The 17,123-nt window shown below is 42.5% G+C and overlaps 2 protein-coding genes across 5 annotated transcripts in view; one reads left to right on the forward strand and one right to left on the reverse strand.

Moving 5' to 3' along the window:
• Positions 1 to 16,616, forward strand: part of LOC146679770 (protein NLRC3-like) — a 182,663-nt gene extending 166,047 nt beyond the window's left edge. For 3 of the 4 annotated variants that reach the window (XM_085450134.1, XM_085450135.1, XM_085450136.1), the window contains 4 exons: positions 2,046 to 2,108; positions 2,715 to 2,767; positions 6,485 to 6,769; positions 9,042 to 10,893. In XM_085450134.1, coding sequence (XP_085306260.1) covers positions 2,719 to 2,767; positions 6,485 to 6,769; positions 9,042 to 10,840 — 2,133 coding nt within the window. In that variant the 5' untranslated portion in view covers positions 2,046 to 2,108; positions 2,715 to 2,718 and the 3' untranslated portion in view covers positions 10,841 to 10,893. Of the gene's footprint in view, positions 1 to 2,045; positions 2,109 to 2,714; positions 2,768 to 6,484; positions 6,770 to 9,041; positions 10,894 to 15,441; positions 15,616 to 15,843 lie in introns of those variants that run through there. The other variant, XM_085450137.1, reaches the window with a different exon arrangement.
• LOC146679772 (uncharacterized) lies at positions 1,400 to 9,169 on the reverse strand. Its single transcript, XM_085450159.1, has 2 exons — positions 6,810 to 9,169; positions 1,400 to 1,687 (listed from the first exon to the last, which is right to left on the reverse strand). The coding sequence occupies exon 1, from the start codon at positions 8,446 to 8,448 to the stop codon at positions 7,813 to 7,815; it is 636 nt and encodes a 211-aa protein (XP_085306285.1). The 5' UTR covers positions 8,449 to 9,169; the 3' UTR covers positions 1,400 to 1,687; positions 6,810 to 7,812.
• Positions 16,617 to 17,123: the final 507 nt, after the last annotated feature.

Raw genomic sequence — 17,123 nt, forward strand, 5'->3', positions numbered from 1 at the left:
CGTGCACTGTAAATTGTGCCGAAAGCAAGTCTGGAAATACAATAAACTGGTGCATGCGTCACACTGTGCGCCACGTTATTGTTTCGGTGAAATGAATTTCTACAATACTGTTAATTCTACTCTCTGCAGTGTTTAAATGCTTACATATACACACAGTTACTGTCCGTCCACACATACGACTCGGTTCTGCTTCTATGCCGCAGCTTTGTTTACTTTTTCCCACCGAGGCTTCTAGACTTCTGATTGGCCAACATTTCTGCACGGTTAGGAATCTAGCGCCACCTGCTGCTTTGGCATGTTCATAGCAGCGTTTTCCTTCATTTCTGCCTTTATGTGTGGACGGGATTATTTTTTAAAACGGAAACGGAAAATCTCCGTTTTCAAAAATACCCGTGTACGTGTGGACGTAGCCTCAGTCTCTGACTGGAAGCGCTAATTCGTCATTCGGCTTTTGTCAGACTAAAGTAACTGTTAAAACTGTTTGAAAAGCTCAGCTATACAACAAGGAGAGATTGAGAATTTCCTTTTAGTTCTCAGTTTATTTGATATTGACAAAAGTTAGTCAGTTTTGTCTGTTCTTCTGTAAAACAAACTAAGATTTATTTTTAGAATTAATATTTTGTTTCTAAGTGGAATTGACAATTTAGGCTGTTTCGTTTGTTCTATTTTGAAACTTAAACGCTTTAGCGGCTGCCTTTTGTGTAGTTTGCAATATTTGCCTTTATTTATCTGAAAAAGTCTCATGTTCCTTAAGTACATCTACCCTGTTGAACTTATTATGGGAAATAAATATTTAAATAAAAACAAGCTGCTGATTATTTCACATTTTACTTGTGAGCAACGGCACATTTAAATCTTACAAATATAGTTATTTGGCTTATATCGTGATAGATATCGTTATCGCCTGAAATGAAAAAAACATATCGTGATATGAAAAAATCTCATATCGCCCAGCTCTACTTTAAAGGTGATCGTTTAGGACTTCAGCAATAATACAGACAGCAATGTAGTTAGCAGTAAAACAGCTTTATTGGGAATTAACTTAAAAAACAAACAAACATCTGTCTCCTATTTTCTGTCACACAGGAAAGAAGCATCAATATCTGATGAGAAGACTTATTTATTTCTTTTTGGGGGTTTTTTTCAACAGGAGAAGAATATCTAACAAGTTGATTTGTTCACATCTTAATTTTTAAGTGACATGTGCATTTTGAGTTTATACACTCTTTATATAAGGCGACAGTTTCCTTTTGCAGTATTTTTGTGTGGAGTGTTTTTCTATTTCTTAACAAAAAGGGAACAAAGGTGTTTAAGTTCACCTAGGATGATTTGTCTTAACTTTCACGTGGTCTTACTGAGGTGATGTGAATTGAAACATGCATTTTTTTTGGCGGTGAGGGAGGGATGTGCTGGAAAAGTTTGAAAAGGGACCTTGAAAGTGCTTAAGAAGTGCTTGAATTTGACCTTGAAAAAGGCATATGAACCCTGATCATTATCATTAGCCTGTGTAAGTCCTGAGTGTCCTCCAGTTCAGTGTCTTTGTCAGTCCCACATGTGTCGTTTCTGTTCAGCTGGTCTTCCAGTCAGTCATCCATCTCAGACTCTGTCATTCTGTCGTAAACACCAGCCTTCACCACCTGTGAGGCCTGCGTTTGGGTCCTCTCTTCTCCACATCCACACTGCGATGCTGTGACATATACAGTACATAAAATCAAAATTCACGTTTTATGCAACTAAAGTGTTTCATTATGTAGGCTACAGAACATAATTCAGTTATAGACGATATATGAAACATGTATACTTACTGCATTTGAATCATTTAAACCATATGTGATATAAACACCTGCACGTGTGTTTGAAAAAACAAACGCTTTGATTTTGACACCCCAAGAAAATCTTCCTAGATCTGCACGTGTTCAGAGTAAGAGCAGAATAAACAGCAGCAGAAGCTGATTGATGAACAGCTGAATGACATATCAGCTGTAGCTGCAGCATCTGCACAGAGTTTGATTGGCTAACGCTGATTTGTTTGTTTTTTTAAACAGGACAGCAGAGAGAGAGAGGAGGAGATGAAGAGTGCAGCAGATTGATGAGACAGTGAAGAAGAGGTGAGCATCTGACAGAGCAGAGCCAGTTTAAAGGAGCCTCACAAGCTCACACATGACAGCTTCATCAACATGGAGCTCTGAGTGTTTATTAAAGGCTCATTGGACGCTCTGACACAGCTGACTGCAGCCTTTAGCTGTGAGCACACAGTGTCTCACATTTACATTCACTTCCCTGTCAAACTCAATAACTTTAAACAGCTGCTGTTATCAGGTGAAGATAGCAAAGCTTTCAGGGCTGAGCCCCAGTGTTTCAGGATAATGGCCCCAGAGACCACAGTCACATATGTGGGGAAGGATTTTAAGTTTAAAACTTCCTTTAAGCACTAACAGCAGAGACGCACAAAGTCGCAGACAGGGAACAAAGTATTTTAGGTTTGTATTGTCAGATTATTTAATCATTATACTGAACAAATATGTGAAAAAGTAAAAACCTCTATTATGATGAGGTTATCACTACATTCACATGTCGTCGATGTGTTCTTTCACACAGATCAGTTTCAGTGTGTGTGGCCCGTACACTAAACCATGACACAAATTCATATGATGTGACACCCAGACTGTGTTCACTGTTTCTTTTGGTAAAATCATCTTCTCGTGTTTTTATAGAAAGATGATGGAAGAACCTAAAGAACAGCCAGCCAAAGCAGCTCCATCAGCAGGTAGGAGATCAGTGCTTTGTATGATGAGACGTATGGATGTATAGACTTCAGGCAGATTCTTTTTTGTAACTGTGACAAGTACATGAAATTCACGAGTTGTAACCTGTCCTAATCTTTGCCTTAATCTTTCTGTGGGACATTAATATAACATGAGAACTTCCAGTCTAAGGAGTTTGGCAGAGAAACAACTGGACTTTTTTGTACTTTGAACCCACATATGAGGTTAAAACGATGCCACCTTAAAATGAAACTGAAGAAATATTGAAACTGAAGCAAATGTATTGAAAGTGAAATGATAGTGAAAAAACATAAATATAGAAATTTAAAGAAAAAACTCACTGTTCATGTGGTTTTCACACTTACATCGTTTTTTTTCCACGTACAGTTATTTTTTCAGCTTCAATTAGTTGGCACTGCTTCGGCATCTGAGGGTGCGCTTGAGGGGCGGGGCTTCAGAGCCACATATATGAGCCACATATGTTTGCGCACATTATATTGCTGACCAGTGACTGTAGAAATCATGGACGACCTAATATCTGCAGCAGCCGCAGTCATGAAGAAACTTGCGTATCTCTGAACGGCACATAGAGCGGGGACGCTGAGAGGAGGTCCAGCGTTTACCGACTGTTTCAAACTGACAGACTCAGGTGTTCTTCAGTGTCTGCCTGACAGAAGGACCTGAGAGCCGCCACAATATTTTTGGTAAGTGAAAGGTGTTTGTAAGCTAATCTGTAGCTAACATCCTTAGCTAGCTAGCTAAGATGGGCACTCGGCTGTCGGGAAAACTTGTTTTGTAAAGTTTGTTTAGCTAACCCGTGCAGGTGAACGAAATGAACAGAAACGCACCGGGCTGCTCAGTCAGTAACTAACCACAGTTACTGTACTTTTATTATGAGTATTACACTGTAAGAGCAACAGGCTGCACTCTGCTGCAGCTCCTGTGCAGAGCTGATTATTCAATATGTGCAAACAGCAGCATGTTTTCACTCTTTTGCCACATCTGTAAGGATATTAACACATATTTTAAAAAAGGCTTGCACTTCAGTAACCCCTCATTAATCATTAATTACAGATTAAATAGCAAAGCCTAATATTTATGTACTCAAACCAAATACTTCTGCTTGGCAGCTTAAGTTAAAATGTGTGTTTCATTTTTCCTCGGATTACATTTTTAGCACTGACTCTGTGTATTGTTTTTACTAAGTTTGTTTCAAATATTCAGGTTAAATAAAACAGTCTGAATCATTCTTATTGATGTAAGTTCACAAAGTTACATGTGCAGTACAGCTTACATCCTTTGAGATGGAAAAAAGCATTAATATTTGTTATGATACCTCTGTATGTTGGTGACCACGGTGCAGCAGCAGACTGAACCAGGACTGAAACCTGCTCCGTCTGCTCATGTATGCAGATTCACATTCACAAAGCACCAACAACTCAAAGGTTAACATTATATTGGAAAATCTGTTGGTATATACGGCTTTAAGAAATAAACAGCTCGTATGTGAGCAGAGCTGAAGAACTTCAGATCCTGGGTGTGTGAGGACAGAAGGATCAGCTCTATTTCAGATTTGAGATAAACTTTATATTTCAGTTTGTGATGGTTCAGTTCTCTTTGTGATTACAGGAGCTGATTCAGACCTCAGCACCACCCAGTGACAGCAGACAGATCATCCAACATGTTCACATGTTAACTGCAGAATGAACTGATGCAAACAGTACAAAGGTTAAAGCACCACATGTGCTGTAGTGAAAGCTGCAGCTGTTTTATGGATAAAAACAAAGTCAAAAGGATTAATCACCCCTGTATCATATGAATGTTGGGTTTTTCTCTGTATCTGTTATTGTAGGATCTACTGTACAATATAAAGCACCTTCAGGTGACTGTTGTTGTGATTTGGCGCTATATGAATAAAATTGAATTAAATTGAAATGTAACTGTGTCACTATATATCAGCATTAACAGGACCTCAGCTTGGTGTTTCACAAAGCTGCTGATCTCAGACCTGCACAGCTTCCGTTTTAAACACTGAATGTACTCAGCTGCATGAAGAGCACGTTTGAGTTTCTCTGACACAATTAAATAAAAACTGATGAAGGTCAAAGGTCGTCATTTGTATGTCGAACTACAGACTTGTCATCTGGAATTCTTTCACAGTTTGCAAATTTGCAAATAGTGTGTTATTTACCATTAAGTGATTCAGAGTCATTCATACCAGAGTAACCATAGAGGATAATATATTTTTAAGTATATAACTATCCACAGGACTGAATATAATATCTCTAAGTAAAAGTCCAGAGACTCTGAGGATTATCCAAGTACTTATAACATTACACAAAGCAAAGCTCAAAAAGCTGCTGGCCCTGATGCATTACAGGGCATGCTTGCCCCCCACACTGGATCCTCACCAATTTGTCTATCAAATCAATGGAGTACAGAGGATGCTGTATCCACAGCTCTTCACTGTGTACTCTCACACCTGGACAACAAGAGTACTCATGCAAAAATACTGTTAGTTGACTTCAGCTCAGCATTCAGTACAGTTCTTCCCTCCAAGCTGATCACCAAACGTGTGGATCTTGGACTCAACAACTCCATCTGTACCTGGATCATGGCTCATGGACTTTCTGACCAACAGACCTCAGCATGTTAGGTCAGGCCATAACAGCTCTACCACTGTCACACTCACACTGGCACTCCACAGGGCTGTGTGCTGAGCCCGTTCCTCTATGACTGCAGACCTTAGTATGCATCCAACTCCATCCTTGGACGGGTCTCCAGCTTCAAGTTCTTGGGAATCCACATCTCTGAGAATCTGTCCTGGTCAACTAACACCTCCAGCCTGGTCAAGAAGGCCCATCAGGGCCTCTTTTTCTTTAGGATACTGAAGAAGAATCAACTTCCACCGCTGTGTGATAGAGAGCATCCTGACCAACTGTGTCACAGTCTGGTGTGGGAACTGCTCTGCTGCTGACCGCAAGGCACTGCAGCGCCCAACACATCACAGGGATTCCACTTCCTGGCATTGAGGATGTCCGCAAGAAGAGATGTCTACGCCGAGTATGCATCATTCTCGGACTCCTCTCATACTGCCAATAAACTCTTCCAGCTCCTCCTCCCCTCCAGGAGGCGCTACAGGAGCCTTCAGACTAAAACCAGCAGGTTTAGGAACAGCTTCTTCCCCACAGCTGTCACCCTACTGAACTCAGTCCCCGCTGAGCCTTTCCATCCACTCACCTAACCCTTCTACACTCCTCCTCCCAGTGACCATGATCCTTTCATTATCAACATTCACCACGTTGGTTACTGCTGTAGTTTTAGGACACTGACATGGTGTAGTCTCTGTTATAGTGCCTACACTGTTATAGTCTGTTCAGAGAGCTACGCTTCCACTACTGTAGATATTTTCATAGCACTCTGTAGATCTGTTTACCTCACAGTGCTTCATCTTTATATATGTATATTTGTTCATAGTATACCTGTATACTTGCCCGTCTGTATAGCAATACAGATCATCTGTGTATCGGTTACAATATTATTTTTCAGTTTCAATATTTTCTTCAGTTTCATTTTAAGCTGGCATAATTTTAACCCCACACATCCTAAAATTTAGTATTTGTTGATGAGATGATGAAGTGTTAATTCAACAAAGTTAGAATATTTTTCACATGATGTCGACTGAGAACCATGTTTATGTCTCTTTCTTGTTTCTGTAGAGGAGGAGCTTGCCAGTGTGCGGTCAGCCTTTGTCTGGAGGGTAACAACAGAAATCCTCACACAGCTGCTTGAGGCCCTCGTATGTGACACTGTCTTAAATGAGTTGGAGAAAGAATCGATACTGGAGAAGAACCTAGCCAGAGCAGACAAGGCACGCAGCTTGATCGACACAGTGAGGAAAAAAGGAGACGAAGCATGCAAGATAACAATCAAGCATCTTCAGATCAAAGATCCTTTTCTTTTCTCTCAGCTATGTTTATACTCTGATCCATCTGCTCAACAAGGTGAGGTCATGCATCATATACCATGAATAAAAATGGTCACCTTGCAGTTTGTTGAGATGTGAAAGTGAAACCTCAGAATTCACTGTAAGAAAAAGGAGAGGGCAAGAACGTCATTCTACGACGAATGTTTGGATTTGTTACATGCCTGCAAATGTATTTTCTAAACTACATGGACATCATAAACCTGTGAAACTACTTAGATCTAATGTGAGCTGTATTTAATTAAACACAAGTGTTCTTTACTTTTAAAAACCATGCAAACTGATTGCCTTAAAGAAGAAAAGCATGAGTCATTTGACTTAAATGCCACATTTTTATATAATCAAGTTCAAGTTCAAATTTTATTCATCACCTGCAGTGTCAGGTTGCCCTGCAGTGGAATGAACCCGCCCCCCGACCATACACACACAACACAGACATCACATGGGGATACAAGTCAGAGAACGTTGCATTATAGAAAAAACACTGAAATCTACACTACAATGGGAAAGTACAAGGGGAAAAAAGAGACCTCTGCTCATGCTGGGCTACAGGAGGACAGCATGAGAACAGGAAACACAAAAACTCCTCTGCACAGAAAGCACATAAATGTCCACAGTACAACATTATAGAGCACGTGACCAACAACAAGGTTGGTTAGGGGATAAGGAGTAATCCCAGGCAACACAGCAGCCATCCTGCCACTGCGCCGACTCTCCGGCGTGGGCCCAGACCCGCCTCGTGTTCCCAGGAGGCAACAAGCATCGAAGGCATTGGAAGGGGAGGGGGGATGTGTGAGTGCTTATCAGTGTAAATGTATGTGTGTGCGTGTCCATAGTTCAGCTGAGACAGTGTCCTCCGCCCTATCAGGCTAAGTAAACAGTCTACCAGCCAACCCAGGTGGCCTTGCATGGAATGGGAAGGAACAGACTCAACACAGTCGTTATCAGGGAGTTTTTGTTCAGCTCAGGCCTTGAGCCCACAGCTGGCGCCGAAGGGGTAGCCGCATTATATGATTTGTGATTTTTCTTTTACAAACAACTCATGAGAATTTCAAGCTGTTTTTAACACTCCGACACCGACACTGGTCTCTCAATCTCCCGCTGGATAGCTGCGAGCCTCTCAATTATGTTATTTACCTTCAATTCTGTGGTCTTTTCAGGCTTTTGCTCACAGAGCAGATTCTGAGACTTCACGACCGCAGCCAACTGATCCGCGATGTAATCCAGCTTCCGCCCCAAGGTGTTGTTCCGAGTGGATTCTTCCTTGATGTAATCCAATATACACTCAGAGGTGTTATTCTGAGCCTTCACTGCAGCCGTTAGCGCCTCCAAGCTCTTAACCATGCTGCATTCACTGAGCCCTTTCTGAGAAGCCGCACCTCGTCCCATCCTTTCAATCCCAGCGAGCAGCCTTGTGGGGGTTTGAACAGCCGGTTCCGCTTTCTTAATTCTCCGATAAACCAGGGCCAAGCCAGCTCCGATCAGCAAGAACCCTGTTATCATGGTTCCGAATAGGTACATATCTTCAGCGTCCTCGATCGACAGTCCCGCCAGGCACACGATCCTCCATGTCTGCCACTCGTCCATCGTGTATCCGGCAGGGAAAGTCCCTCCAGGGCACTCGGGCTCTCCCGAGCCCAGACAACTCGTTGAGAAAAGGGTGTCAATAGCATTCAGAGACCAGTTGATCAAATCCATAATTCTCTTTTAGGTTTTTAGACACAGACTGTGAGAGAGTGTTCCAGGGAAGTGAAATACACATGAGACAAGACAAAGACACAAGAGGCTAAGCAGGGAAGATAAGGGGAAGGAGAAGAGGAGAAAAGTGCGACTGCCTTCGCCAAGAGCCAAACGAGAAGGAACATGTTTAGTGTGGCCAGAAAGGGTTTACATTATCTTTCGCCATTGTAATTTACGACAAGAATTAAATGTGAATTACTGAATCTCTCTCAGATGCTTATTTAAATAACATAGCAGTGTTGTTATTTTTGGTGACAAAGTTTGGAGAAGAGGCACAGAAAGCAGAAACCTGTTTAGCCTGCACATGTTGGCATCAGGTACATATGAAAAGCTGCAAAGCAATACAGATGTGTAGGTTCAAAACATTTAATGTGGCTGTTTTCAGGAATTACATTTAGGAATTCCTGTAGCCCCTTTTTTCTGGTTTTCTGGTAGAATAAGTATATTAAAAACTAAAACGTATGATAGGCTCAACAAAGGACAAAGTACGTCACATAGCTCCTTCAGACCAGATTTGTATTTTTCCTTCTTTTTTCCTTTTTTTGATTCAGATGCTCTTCAGAAGTGTCAGCCTAAACTTAAGTCTAAGCTGAAGAAGAAGTTCCAGCGTGTGTTTGAGGGCATCGCTAAAGCAGGAAAACCAACCCTTCTGAATCAGATCTACACAGAGCTCTACATCACAGAGGGAGGGACTGCAGAGGTCAATGATGAACATGAGGTCAGACAGATTGAAACAGCATCCAGGAAACCACACAGACCTGAAACAACAATCAGACAAGAAGACATCTTTAAAGACACACCTGGAAGAGATGAACCAATCAAATCAGTGCTGACAAAGGGAGTGGCTGGCATTGGGAAAACAGTCTTAACACAGAAATACAGCCTGGACTGGGCTGAAGACAAAGCCAACCAGGACATCCAGTTCATATTTCCATTCACTTTCAGAGAGCTGAATGTGCTGAAAGAGGAAAAGTTCAGCTTGGTGGGACTTGTTCATCACTTCTTTACTGAAACCAAAGAAGCAGGAATCTGCAGCTTTGAAGACTTCCAGGTTGTGTTCATCTTTGATGGTCTGGATGAGTGTCGACTTCCTCTGGACTTCCACAAAACTACAATCCTAACTGACCCTAGAAAGTCCACCTCAGTGGATGTGCTGCTGATAAACCTCATCAGGGGGAAACTGCTTCCCTCTGCTCGCCTCTGGATAACCACACGACCTGCAGCAGCCAATCAGATCCCTCCTGACTGTGTCGGCATGGTGACAGAGGTCAGAGGGTTCACTGACCCACAGAAGGAGGAGTACTTCAGGAAGAGATTCAGAGATGAGGAGCAGGCCAGCAGGATCATCTCCCACATCAAGACATCACGAAGCCTCCACATCATGTGTCACATCCCAGTCTTCTGCTGGATCACTACTACAGTTCTGGAGCGTGTCCTGAAAACCAGAGAGGGAGGACAGCTGCCCAAGACCTTGACTGAGATGTACATCCACTTCCTGGTGGTTCAGGCCAAAGTGAAGAAGGTCAAGTATGATGGAGGAGCTGAGACAGATGCACACTGGAGTTCAGAGAGCAGGAAGATGATGGAGTCTCTGGGAAAACTGGCTTTTGATCAGCTGCAGAAAGGAAACCTGATCTTCTATGAATCAGACCTGACAGAGTGTGGCATCGATATCAGAGCAGCCTCAGTGTACTCAGGAGTGTTCACACAGATCTTTAAAGAGGAAAGTGGACTGTACCAGGACAAGGTGTTCTGCTTCATCCATCTGAGTGTTCAGGAGTTTCTGGCTGCTCTTCATGTCCATCTGACCTTCATCAACTCTGGACTCAATCTGCTGGAAGAACAACAGACAACCTCCAAGAAGTCTGAAACAAGAGAATCTGCAGAGAAACACTTCTACCAGAATGCTGTGAACAAGGCCTTACAGAGACCAAATGGACACCTGGACTTGTTCCTCCGCTTCCTCCTGGGTCTTTCCCTGCAGACCAATCAGACTCTCCTACGAGGTCTGCTGACACAGACAGGAAGTAGCTCACAGACCAATCAGGAAACAGTCCAGTACATCAAGAAGAAGCTCAGTGAGAATCTGTCTGCAGAGAAAAGCATCAATCTGTTCCACTGTCTGAATGAACTGAATGATCGTTCTCTAGTGGAGGAGATCCAACAGTCCCTGAGATCAGGACGTCTCTCCACAGGTAAACTGTCTCCTGCTCAGTGGTCAGCTCTGGTCTTCATCTTACTGTCATCAGAAGAAGATCTGGATGTGTTTGACCTGAAGAAATACTCTGCTTCAGAGGAGGCTCTTCTGAGGCTGCTGCCAGTGGTCAAAGCCTCCAACAAAGCTTTGTGAGTAAACATGAACTCATCGCTTCATTCTTAAAATCATGGGAAATAAATCAGAGGTGCTCAGTTCAAAGAACACTACCACTTTAGAAAAATTAAAAAATAGTCACTAAAATAGTCATGATACTTTAAATATTTCTCTCCAGCAGGACATGTCAGCATTTCTGAAATATTTTTGTCTTCAACTCGAATCAAAGCACAATCCAGATCCAGCCTATAAGAACATGAGCTCTGATCCTTCAGCCCCTCTGACAGGTTTATTATCCTCAAGTTGTTCACTTGTCTCCAACAACCAGGAGTCTAGCTCTGTTTTTTAAAGCAAATACTTGAGCTACCAGACTGCACCTACATCGTTTTCAGATGTTCTTATTTTAAGGTCTGGTTTGTGTCTCATCTTTATTGCAATCCCCCATGTCTCTCTGTTTTTCAAATATAAATCTGTTACCTCGGTGTGGCCAGAACAACATGGTGAACCCCAAATACAGACAAAGGTGAAGGAACTGAATATTACTAGACGTGAAGGCTTTATTTACACACAGGAACTTGACACTTGGAATTTTTTAACATGAACTGTGAACTATGGCGGAAGTCAAGCACTTGAAGCTGTGAGCATGAAGTGGGCTCTATGGTAGGTTTCCGGAAATGGGTCTTGGTTGATGGTAATCTGAGTCACTGTAACAGAGGTAGAGCAGCATCAGAAAGATCACTGGTGGAGGTTACAGTAAGTGAACGAGGTTATCTTCAATGTCTTATTTGGGGTTTCTGTAGCTCAGGAGGTAAAGCTGGTCTGATCTGACCTACTGATCAGAAGGTTGGTGGTTCGATCCCTGGCTCCTCCAGTCTGCATGTCAAGTATCCTTGGGCAAGATACTAACCCCAACTTGCTCTCCGATGCATCCATCAGAGTATGAATGTGCGTGAATGTACTTAGAAAGCACTAAGTTCAGATAAAGTGTTTGTGAGAATGGGTGTGATTGGGTGGATGTGGCATGTTGTATAGAGCGCTGTGAGTACTCCGGGAGAGTAGAAAAACGCTATATAAGAATCAGTCCATTTACCATTTACTTGTCAGTAATTGGAAAGCAACTTGGGGAAGGCAGGTGGTGAGGTCTGGGTGAGTACTTGTTAGCTTTGAATCCAGGCAAAGTGGTCCAGTAAGTCTAAGAGACGAAAGGCATTAATGTGGCTGTGAGTGAATCAAGAAGACCAGCATCCAGGAAAACGTGACTGAACTGCAAGGGTGAGTAGATGATCCGAGGATTAGGAGGTTAGCAGAGTTATTGGGAGTGCTGATGTTATATTCAGCCTAGTAGATTACTGTCAGGTGTGGACAGTGGACAGGCTGACCAGGCTTCACCCAAAGGCAGAAACCAGAGTCTAGTGGGAAACCACCGCCGCTCACACAGACCATGACAGCAGCATGACCCCCCCCCCCCCAAAGCATTCTCTTTCACTTGGCATCATTTACCTCTCCCTTCTCCAATTTCTGATGTGTCCACCTTTGCAATGACAACTGTGATCAGGGTGAACCAAAAAGGTGCCGTGGTGAACAGATACTTAAGTTTGGTGAATGCAGTTTCAGCTTTGGGGGACCAGATGCATGCTGAGACTTGAGTGGTGCAGCTACCTGACTATAGTTGAAAATGAACAGTCTATAAAAATTTGCTATTCCCAAAACCCATTGGAGATGCTTCTTGAATCTACAATGGGTACAAGGGGTAGGCCACTCTGTTAAAGCTTTCACATTTGCCAGATCCGTCTTCACCTGCCCCCGTGCCAAAATGTAACTGAAAAAAGTTATTGATGAGGAATGGAATTCACACTTTTTTGCTTTGACATAAGGTTTATTCTCCAGCAAACGTTGGAAAAATAGCATGGACATGAGACTGATGTTCCTCGCAGGTTTTGGGAAAAATGAGGATATCATCCAGATACACCAATACGAACCTGTCAAGGAATTCCCGGAGGACATCGTTAACTAATCTTGAAACATTGCGGGAGCATTAGTTAACCCAGGCGGCATGACCAAATACTCGTAGTCCCCCAATGGCATGTTTAAAACGGTCTTCCACTTGTCTCCCTGATTGATCTGGAAAAAGTGGTAAGCGTTGCGGATGTGGGGTTTTGTAAACCCAGTGGCACTGTGAAATGGCCTGAAAGCAGAGCTAATGAGGTAATAGGTACTTATTCTTGATGGTAATATCACTGAGGCCCCTGAAGTAAATGCATGGCCAGAGAGAGCCATCCTTTTTCCCCACAAAAAAGAAGTTCCAACTTGAGATGACAATCGTTGGATTATGCCTGCACCGAGGGATTCCTTAATGTACTTTTCCATAGCCGCACACTCAGGTCTAAGCAGGTTATACAGCCAGCTAGAAGGCCGGGTGGAGCCAGAGAGTAGTTCTATGGTGCTGTCCTGTGGTTTGTGAGGTGGCAGTGAAAGCGCTTTACTTTTGCTAAATACTTCCTGAAGATCATGACATTTGGTGGGCACAGAGGAGAGATCTAAAACAGTCTCAGTGTTGGTTGATGGTTCCACAGGTTCCGGTGGACGGGCAGAAACAAGGCAATTTGAATGACAGAACAGACTCTAACTGATTACCCTCTGACCTGACCAGTCTAAGTGGGGGTTATGTAATTCTAGCCAAGGAAACCCGAGTATGAGTGGTTTGTGAGGTGCATGAAAAGCAAAAAAGGTAAGTGTTTTCTTGTGATTGCCAGGGGTGACAGGCTCTGTGCGCTGAGTTATGTGAGGGGACACTCGGTTATTTAATGACTTAGTGGGAATGGGCGGATTAAGGGGGCATAGAGGGATGTTTAACTGTCTCGCTAACTCAGACTCCATGAGGTTCTAATTGAACAAGAGCCTGAAAGGTCTGGTTAACTAGAACAGAGAGTTGGAGTTGCAATCTGGGTTTTTATGTTTGTGTGAGTATCCTCCACCCTTATCCCTGAACTTTCCAGTGGGCAGACCCTGGTGTGGAATCGAAAACAGACAGGTTCATCACGAGAAGCAAGTTGATCTTTCATGGTTTGATTTAATGACTGAAAAACATACAGCGGACGGTGGTTAGCACTGTTGCCGCACAGCAAGAAGGTCCTGAGCAAAAGTCTTTACAAACTCAACCAGGAAATCATCATGCGAGCAGAAAGAAAGAGGATGAGCAGATAGGTAAGCAAGAGAAACCCGCCAGCGTCCCAGGTTTCCAGAGAAGGTTCAGGTTCTAGGTACCTGAAATGGGATGTAATTCAATTCAATTCAATTTTATTTATATAGCGCCAAATCACAACAGTCACCTCAATGCGCTTTATATTGTACAGTAGATCGTACAGTAATAGATACAGAGAAAAACCCAACAATCATATGACCCCCTATGAGCAAACACTTTGGCGACAGTGGGAAGGAAAAACTCCCTTTTAACAGGAAGAAATTTTTGGTGTCAAAGTCAAAGCACAGATCCACCCAGTCTCTGTATTTCAGCTTATTTCCTTTATACACACATTTAACAGGAACAGTTTCAGACAGCTAGTGTTTACCTGACATTACCTGCGTACCTCACAGTTTGCAGGTAATGGGCATAATAATTACTGAACAGAGACATCCTGCTGTGAACTTTGTTGCTGTGGATCTAAAATGTAAAAATACATCTGAGAAGATTTCTAATCATGATTTTATGAGCCCCCAAAGTTTGATTCTGTTCATCTGGACGTAGCGCTCTCAGCGGGAGAAACATTTTGTCACTCATCAAGATGACTTCTTCAGGCTCAGCTGACTGCAGCTTTCCCCAATCTTATAAAGAGTACATCTGCATAATGACTCAAACCTAATGGTCAAGGAACTGACCTCCCAGCCTTATTGTTCCTTCAGTGGGCTGGTTTCAGTCATTATGCAAATGTACTTTTTATAGGGTTGGAAACCAGAAGTCAGCTGAGACTGACGAAGTCACCTGGATGAGTGACGAAATGTTTCTCCCACTGAAAGCGCTACGTCCAGATGAACAGAATCAACTTTTGGGATTTACTAACCTGGATGATTGAGCATGGATCAAGACGGGTTTTTATGAGGTATACAGTTTCTTATAATTTCTAAACCAGAAGGTTGAGGAGATGGAGCTCATGATAACTGGCTACTGCCCTTCAGCGTGCTTTATGAAATCATCCAATCAAAATAAAGTTAGGGAGAGCGGGGCTTTAAAGGGGAATGAGCCAAAGCAGCTTTTAGACAGAAAATGAAACGAGAGTCCAGGATGTGATACATTATTTATAACTACATTTACAGTAATCACACATATTAGAATTAATAAAGTGACCAGCAGTACTGTAGTAAGTGTAATACTGCAGTACTCACAGGCCTGTGCCAGCAGACACTGAACTACTGTCACTAAATCAACCTGGTCTTCACTGGTTTCCATTTACATACATTGGAATAATTGTGTTTAATTTGAAATATTTTTCTTCTGTTACACTTAAATTCTTGAACATTTTTTTATTTAATTGTGCATTGTAGTGTACTCATTTGTACACATTTGATTACTTAGATTCAACATATAAAGAGATTTTATTTGATAATAAATATTATTGTTTTGTTGTTCTTGTTATTTTTTTCAGGCTGAGCAGCTGTAAGCTGTCAGAGGAAGTCTGTACAGATTTGTTGTCAGTGGTCAGCTCCCAGTCCTGTAGTCTGAGAGAGCTGGACTTGAGTACCGACAGCCTGAAGGCTTCAGCAGTAAAGCTTCTGTCTGCTGCAGTGGAGAGCCCACACGCCAAACTGAATATTCTGAGGTCTGACCGATTTGTATTCTTTTTTCTTTTGTTTGTTTGTTTTGTTTTGTTTTTAACTGAGAAAATAAATCCAGCAATTTAAACAGTAGAGGTAAACTTGATCAATTTACTGTTGTTTCGTACCACATCTGCTCAGCATAAAACAACAAGGATTCTTAAAATATAAGATTAGTTATTGCACCCTGATTACACTTTAACATCAGTCTTTGTTCATGTTTTCATTTTCAGACTCAACGTCTGTGAACTTCTAGCGGAAAACTGTGAAGCTGTGTCCTCAATGCTCAGCTCTCAGTCCTCTACTCTGACAGAGCTGGACCTGAGTATCAAAAATGTGCAGGATTCAGGAGTGAAGATTCTGTCTGCTGGACTACAAAGTTTAAACTGTAAACTAAATACTCTGAGGTCAGATCAATTGACATTTTGTTTTTTTTAAATGAACCAATTAAACATTTTATTCAAGGCTTCCGGTTCCGGCGCTCGTGGGGATGGACACCTAGTACGAGAGCTCTCGACTGAAACTTATTAAAACTGCCCCAAGTAAATTAATACACTATCTAAGTGCACATAAAGAGGAAAAAGGGGTTTAAATGATGTCCAGAAAGAACAAAATAGCTAAGAAGTTAACGTTTGAAAACGTGGAAGATGGCAATGTGCAGCTAACAGAAGGGGCTAACGTTAGCCCCTATAGGGCTAGCCGAGGCCACTCTCCCACTCCTAGCCGCGAGGATTCTGGGACAGAAGATGAGGTTGACCCAGCAAGTTTGACGCTGATACTGAAAGAACTGAGAGGCGTTGGGAAAGAGGTGAAAGAATTTCGAAAAGACACGAAAGCGCAACTGGTGGAAATAAGGGGTGAGTTGGATAAAGCCAATGCGCGGCTTAATGATGTGGAAACCAGGGTTGCAGAACACAAAGATAAGCTCCAGAACACAGACGAGATTTTGTCTGAGATACTAACAATGCAATTCAATTTTATTTATATAGCGCCAAATCACAACAAAAGTCACCTCAAGGCACTTCATAAATACAGAAAAAAACCCAACAATCACATGACCCCCTATGAACAAGCACTTTGGCGACAGTGGGAAGGAAAAACTCCCTTTTAACAGAAAGAAACCTCTGGCAGAACCAGGCTCAGGGAGGGGCGGGGCCATTTGCTGTGATTGGTTGGAGTGAGAGAAGGAAGACAGGATAAAGACATGCTGTGGAAGAGAGACAGAGGTTAATAACACATATGATTCAATGCAGAGAGGTCTGTTAACACATAGTGAGTGAGAAAGGTGACTGGAAAGGAAAAACTCAATGCATCATGGGAATCCCCGGCAGCCTACGTCTATTGCAGCATAACTAAGGGAGGATTCAGGGTCACCTGGCCCAGCCCTAACTATATGCTTTAGCAAAAAGGAAAGTTTGAAGCTGATCTTCAAAGTAGAGAGGGTGTCTGTCTCCTGAACTCAAACTGGGAGCTGCTGCCACACCCAGTCCAACATAGCCAGGCTTTCTTTGCT

Source organism: Copadichromis virginalis, unplaced genomic scaffold (assembly GCF_057382275.1).
Source record: "Copadichromis virginalis isolate Kocher_CV1m ecotype Utaka unplaced genomic scaffold, C_Virginalis_male_GT1.1 unmapped_scaffold_1, whole genome shotgun sequence".
NCBI lineage: Eukaryota > Metazoa > Chordata > Actinopteri > Cichliformes > Cichlidae > Copadichromis > Copadichromis virginalis.

Bases quoted from the DNA above. Each gene is read 5' to 3' on its own strand.
- LOC146679772 (XM_085450159.1), bottom strand. From the start codon at position 8,448: ATGGATTTGATCAACTGGTCTCTGAATGCTATTGACACCCTTTTCTCA.